The following is a 7,066-nucleotide window of genomic DNA, read 5'->3' as shown; positions in this document are numbered from 1 at the left end:
GGTCAGCGGTGATGCATAAGAAATGCGACAGGTCAGCGGTGATGCATAATAAATGCGACAGGTCAGCGGTGACGCATAATAAATGCGACAGGTCATTGGTGATGCATAAAAAATGCGACAGGTCAGCGGTGATGCATAATAAATGCGACTTATAAGCCAAAGTGACTTGTGTATGTTTTTTCCCTCATCGTGATGCTTTTTTTGACTGATGCGACTTATATTCCGGCAAATATGGTGTTAATCAACAGGTGGCACCCAAAACAACAGACAAGGTAGAGCTACTGAACAACCTCCAGAAGATGGACAGGAATATAAACTCGTTTACAAAAGTTTACAGGAGATTTGTTGTTATCCTCAACTACACAGTTAAAAACTCACTCAGGACAAATTAAAAGTCCTGTCAATAAAATACGTCTTACTGAAAAATGTGACTGCTATTTTAGAGAGAAAAGAGGTACAAAAGGTAAATAAACTAAACTCCGTGTGTACAGAAGTTTTAAAAACACAGTCAGTGTTCAGATGGGTGGGGCTTTAAAGTCTCCAGAAAAAGTCAAAGAAACACAAACAATTTAACGTGGAACATTCAGGGCAGAAACACACGACACGTCCACTGTGTCTACAACTAAAATAAAAATCGTGTGTTCGAAGTAAATCAAAACCTAAAAAAATAAAAAGAAGACTATGTGAAGAACTTAGATGGGGAAAGAGTCCTGGTAAAATAAGCATGTGGACATGTTTGACCAAACTGAACTGTAACTCCACACCTGCTGATCATGAGCATCTTTTACAGATAAAGTGAAAATCATTCAAAATTGTCACGTTATACGATGTTACTGCTGAAAATCTATAACTATTCATTAACGATTCATAAGGGTATGTTAAGTAATAAAGGTATAATATTAGTGATAAATGATTGTATTCTATTTGTTACTAGAACAGGCTGTAATCTACTTCACAACAAGCAAACATTCACAGTGACACAGTGATGGAGGTCAGTTCAGTCAGCTCTGACAGAAATATCCCAGACTGTGGGAGATGTTTTAACTCACACGCATGCTTTCATGTCTGCAGATCATGTCAAGCGAATTAGCGGCCCTGCATAATTACAGTCTTCAGCGTGACCACAAGGAAGTGAGACACTCGCGACACGTGTGGCCAACTGAGCTCAGGGTCAGGTTGGCTCAACAGTCTCCTCAGTTTGAACTTTTTTCTTTCATGGATGTTCTAAACAATGTAGGGCTTCTACTTTGTCTTGGACAAACAGGTTTTAGGTTGGAAAAGGAAACAAAAGGGCTAAATGAGCCTAAATCATTTGCTGCATGTCCCACAAACCAGCATCCACCAACAGTTCAGTGTTATAGTTGCCATTAAAAATAAAATAAAAAAAAACTTCCTGTTTCCTGAGCTGCACATTTTACTGAAAGGAGCCAATTTTTTCCACTTCATTATGTCCCACATTGAGTTTTACACACTTTTGACCTGAACATGCTCCTGAAGTTGTGAGAAAAAGTTGCAGGGAGGTTCTGCTCAACTAGTTGTGTCCTTGGAATGAGAGCTGAAGCCGATCCTGGAGCCTGATATCACAGGGCCACACAGGACGGACTGGAGCCCCAGGAGAACCGGCAACACCAGAGTCCTCCTCGAAAAGTGGGGCTTCTGACCAAATCGGATGTTTGTGGAGGTCCAAATTGTGAACATGCCGACAAGAGTGTGAGCTGGAGTACCAGGTGGGGGTCGGAAAGTTCAGAGTTTGAATGAGATTACAACACAGCTCTCACATGGACACTTTGTGAGGCTCTGTTCAAATGAGGCCTGGTGCACACAGGGGTCCTGCATAATAAGGGAAGTAGGGCAATGATTTGAGGGCTGGTACATATTAGGGGACATTACGAGAGCCATTTTAATCACTCAACCTGCAAACCGGACCTCTCGGTGGTGCGGCTAATAGTTGAAATGGATATGTTTCATTTGGTGCTGATGGAGATGATGAATGGAATTCTCTATTCCCAGGCACTTAGCTACACTGTGATGCTGACAGTTTTGCATATTTTTAAAAACAAGTTTTATGTTTTTACTTTGTTTAAAAATCCGTACCAACGGTCCAAAATAATGCACAGCAAGACAATAATGCACAGCAAGACAATAATGCACAGCAAGACAATAATGCACAGCAAGACAGCTGATTTTTTGGTAAACAATGGCATGCAAGTCACACCGCTGTAATTATTTTTTATTTTTTACAAGTTATAAAAGCCGTGGTATATACTGTTAAACAGACGTAAAATAATACAAATGTGTTCATGTTTTTTGTACAGTAACTGGAGCAGATCTTTTAAACCAGACTGAGGACTATATGGTCCACCTGACCTGCTTTCCCTGCCAAACCACATGAGCAACAGAAACGCGTCGTCCAAGAGCTGCGGCAGATGTTACAGTAAAGACGCAGTCAGGGTTCCAGCCTTTCACCACGGCTACAGAAGCGTCTGGAAATGGCAGGTTTAGCAAGTGTGCAGCAATGCCAACACATGAAGCACATTGTGGGTGGGCCACCTGTATCCTGCAGGGCAATTCCTTCCCTGTTTTAACAGGAACAGTTAAGTGGTACTGTAGCGTAGTGATGAATGAGAGGGGGAGAGCGCAACTCCAAATAGAAGACCTCGAGAAGTGACTTTTCTGTCAAGTCATCCTACTTTTCTGCACCAAAATGCTTCTTGAATATTTTAAGTGCTGGCAGACACCATGAAGAGGGTCTGAAAGGGATGTGTGAATTTATGGAACACCACGGGTTAAGCTCACTAATGTAAAGAGGGGCCACCATGCTCGGATACTTTTAGCCTTTTTTTGTTTTGCAGCGACTGAGGTACACCGTGCACAACTGGTTATTGTGGAAACAAATGATCTCAAAGTGTTTCTTATTCACATATATCAGAGTGGGGACTGGAAATATTTGGTTGCACAGATGTGCAGACATTCCTGTGTCGTTTCTTCAATTAGTGCTCTGAAATCGACTCAAACTGTTGCGCTTCCTTTAAAACCCAAAACACCTGACCAAAGTACTCCTATTACAAGAAAAACCCTCTTTAGGCCAATCTTTTACAAAAATAAAACAATTCCAGACAGGAAGATAACAGGAATGTTAAACATGTAGAGACAACCCAGGAGTGATATCAATGATGTGTCAGGTCTGACCAAAGGAAAGTAGACAAGTTAGTTATGTTTAAACATTACCAACCAAAAGGTCAAGACAATTCACAGAAGTTAGGTCATTTCTTGGAGCCGCCAGCCACCTACCTTCTCAATTTCCAGAACTTTAGCATTAATGGCCTCCCACCGGCGAGCCTTTAGGTCCTCCTCTGGTGTCAGAGTTGGCTCCACGCTGGCAGCTGCTGCCTCCTCTGGCTCCGCTGACTCCGCTGCAGACGCAGATGTTTTTTCCTGGCAAGCCAAAGGTTAAGGGTTAGAGCTGAGGTCACCACGTTTAGAAAGTGGCTCTGATTTCAAAGTGATTTGACGAGAAAATGCTGCGTTGTTACAGGTGCTGAGTTCCTGTTTGCATGCGTGTCTCATTATGCTCGCTGCGTGCCAACAGAAAACAGACACCAGTGCCATACAAAGTTTATCTTTCTGATTATAGCCCTCTGACAGACAAAGATCAGCACAAAGAGCCAGGAACAGACCTAACACCAATACATTATAATAAACAAAATTAATAGCAAAAAAAGTCTTCCATATTTTATTAATATTGAGTAACACGATTTGTTTGTATAAGTTATTTTAGTAACACAATAACATTTCTTCCTGTTTTTTTCTTTTTTAATGTTATTTTAATTGAAAAATCAATTTGAACATCAACATTTTATCACCCATTGTGCTAGGAATACATTGAAACTGCCTAGAGAGTAAATCTAACAGTATAATTTACTTTTTACAAGGTAAATTTGCATTAACACTAGAGCCCGACTGATATATCAGTATGGTCGATATTTTAGGCTGATAATAGACGTTTGGGGACATGTTGGTGATGATAACTGTCCCATTATGAGCCGATATAAACACTTCTAAATTTCACACCTAAAATACAGGAACCAGTCATAATTGTACAATGTATCCAGCAGAGGAGCATGAAGACTTTCAAGTCATGGTCGTTCAATTTGTTTCACTTTTGAAGTTTGGCACAGATGAAGCAGGGAGCAATACTGTGTAGAGCATTTTGCTGAATAGAGCATGGTAGGTTTATTTTAACAAATCAAATATGTAAAACAAATCAACTATAATAAATTCTCTTCAATCCTCCAACCCGCTTGTCATTAGCTACGTGCCTTTCAAGTTAGCAAGCTAACATTTAGATAACCTAGCATTGGCTATTGTCTTGTAAAACTTTATCCAGAACAATAAATCTAACAAAGAGGTAAAACACATCAGTGTTAGTAATGTTAGCTCTGTCATCAATGAAATGCATCGTTTGTCTGAAATCTTTACTTCTCTGCAAAGAAAAATAAACTCTCTTGCAGTCAATACTTATTAGACCCTAATCATATGTGAGTGTTTCTTTGTTTAATTTATATTTTGTAACACATCTGACAACTTTATGGTGAATAGTGGAGGATAGAAAATGTGAACGCACGTTAGGAAGACTGTTTTTATGACCAGTGCACCCATTGCAAACCTAGCGTGGGACTACTTAAAGCGTCAATTTGATTAGCTTAGTTTCATGGTTGCTAACAGCTGCGCTAAATAAACAAGCCCTGCTCTGCTCACTGTTTTCTTAGATTCTTGGGGGTGGACAAAGCTAAAAAAAATACATTCGGCCATAATATCGGTTATTGGCATTAGCCTCCCCGTCCCAATATCGGTATCGACGAGTGCCAAAATTTCCATATGGGTCGGGCTCTAATTAACACCACTTAATAATGTAGTTAAAAGTACTGTACAATCCTTTTAATAAAGAGGAGCTAAAGATATTAGTTTGTTCTGATGTTTTATTAGGAACTATAAATGGAGAATGCAAATGCTATTGCTAACTGTATTTTACACATTTCAGAAACAAAAACAAAATTATAAGAATGATTTTAAAAAATGCAAGTTTTACCTTTGAAGAAAGTGAACTATGAGGAGACCCTTCAGCAGAGCTGCTGGGAGTTTGGATCTTCTCCACGTTGGTCTTTTCTGTGGAATCTGTATCATGAAAGTACAGTAAGCAAAAATGAATATAAACATCATAATAAAATGTTCTGACAAAGGTTTCATCGCAACAAAAAGAAGTTGAATCAAATTATACATGAGGGAGGTCAAAGGTTATTTTTTTATTTATTTATGAACTTTTCTTTGTATTAAAACAGGGCCAGTGGCAACAACTTGGTGGTTGTGGTTTGTCTCACATTAACTGAAGTATTTTTGCAAAATCTGGACTGGGTTCTTTATAATATTTTTTTCTGTCATGCTTCTCAAGACTCTTTATAGAATTATTTGATAATGTGTGAAACAACTACGGTGTTCATCTTAAGAGAGCAATGTTGAAGCCACAGCATTATGTGACAAAAGAAACGTGTACTAATCCCTGTCTCCTGCTTTGCGTTAGTCCACCGTTGGGACGTCTCAGACTAAAGTGGTTGTTCTGTTCAGATGTGTCTAAATTAAAAATAAAGTCTATATTTAGCCAAAGGCTTCCAGAAAAAAAAAAAGTTGATTGCATATTAAATATTTTCTTTTCTTTGCAACTATGGAAATGTTTTATTGTGCTTAGTGTGATCTGATGTAATAAGGAATTCTTCGTACTGTGGTTGGTCCATACACAGATGTTCAAAGGCCCAAGTCAACTGAAAAAAAAAACAATTTATACATCAACATGTCATGTAATGATGGTTATAGCTGTTCTTTGATGGATGAAATGGGGGTACAAACAGCCTGCCATTATGGTTGTTAAAAAGATCAACGATTGATACTCCAATATGAACCTCGTCTAAAGCACATAATGACTTTTGTTCTCAGAGTTCTGGAGACAAAGTTAAACACAGTGGTCACGTCAACAAAACTCTTCTGGGGGACCCCAAGGCTTTCCCAGGCCAACCGAGAGACACAGTCTCTCCAGCATGTCCTGGGAGTCCCCTCCCAGTTGGACAGGCCCAAAGCATCTCCCTAGGGAGGCACCCAGAGGGCATCCTTACCGGATGCCCGAACCACCTCAACTGGCTCCTCTTGATGTGGAGGAACAGCAGTTCTACTCCAAGTCTCTCCCGGATAACTGAACTTCTCACCCTATCTCTAAGGAAGAGTCCGGCCACCATGCAGAGGAAACTCATTTCAACTGCCCATATCCGCGATCTCATTCTTTCGGTCGCTACTCAGAGCTAGTGAACATAGGTGAGGGTAGGAACGTAGACTGCTCGGTAAACAGAGAGCTTCGCCTTACAGTTCCACTCCCTCTTCACCACAACGGACCGGTACAGAGTCTGTAACACAGTAGACGCTGCACCAATCCGTCTGCCAATCCCTGACTTGTGAACAAAACCTCAAGATACCTGAACTCCTCCACTTGAGGCAGAACCTCACCCTCGACCTGAAGAGAGCAATCCACCTTTTCCCAGTTGAGGACCATGGCCTCAGATTTGGAAGTACTGATACTCATCCCAGCTGCTTCATACTGGACTGCTAACTGCTCCAGTGACAGCTAAAGATCATGGCATGATTATGCCAACATGACCACATCATTTGCAAAGAGCAGAGATGAAATCCTGAGGACGCCGAACAGGAATCCATCCGCCCCCTGGACTCACCGAGAAATTCTGTCTATAAAAGTTATGAACAGAATTGGTGACGATGGGCAGCCCTGGCAGAATCCAACTCCCACCCTGAAGGGGTCCGACTTATACCGACAATGTGAACCAAACTATTGAACCACTTGTATAGAGACTGAAATAGCCCGTAACAACGGGTCTCCAATCCCATACTCACGGAGCACCCCCCACAGTGTACCCCGAGGAACAGGGTGGAAGGCCTTCTCCAAGTCCACAAAACACATGTAGACTGGACGGGCAAGTCCCATGACCCCTCGAATATATATATATAT

General features: G+C 40.8%; 1 protein-coding gene across 1 annotated transcript in view; it reads right to left on the bottom strand.

Annotated features, from left to right (window-relative positions):
* LOC119415847 (periphilin-1) overlaps window positions 1-7,066 on the bottom strand; it is a 56,487-nt gene that overhangs the window by 2,650 nt on the left and 46,771 nt on the right. The window contains exons 8-9 of the mRNA XM_037683023.1: window positions 5,090-5,166; window positions 3,292-3,435 (exon numbers count right to left, since the gene is read on the bottom strand). Of these exons, the coding sequence (XP_037538951.1) occupies window positions 3,292-3,435; window positions 5,090-5,166 (221 nt within the window). The remainder of the gene's footprint in view (window positions 1-3,291; window positions 3,436-5,089; window positions 5,167-7,066) is intronic.

The sequence above is a fragment of the Nematolebias whitei genome, chromosome 10 (genome assembly GCF_014905685.2).
Source record: "Nematolebias whitei isolate Nwh7 chromosome 10, NemWhi1, whole genome shotgun sequence".
Lineage (NCBI taxonomy): Eukaryota > Metazoa > Chordata > Actinopteri > Cyprinodontiformes > Rivulidae > Nematolebias > Nematolebias whitei.
This window is presented reverse-complemented; position numbering and strand designations above follow the sequence as displayed.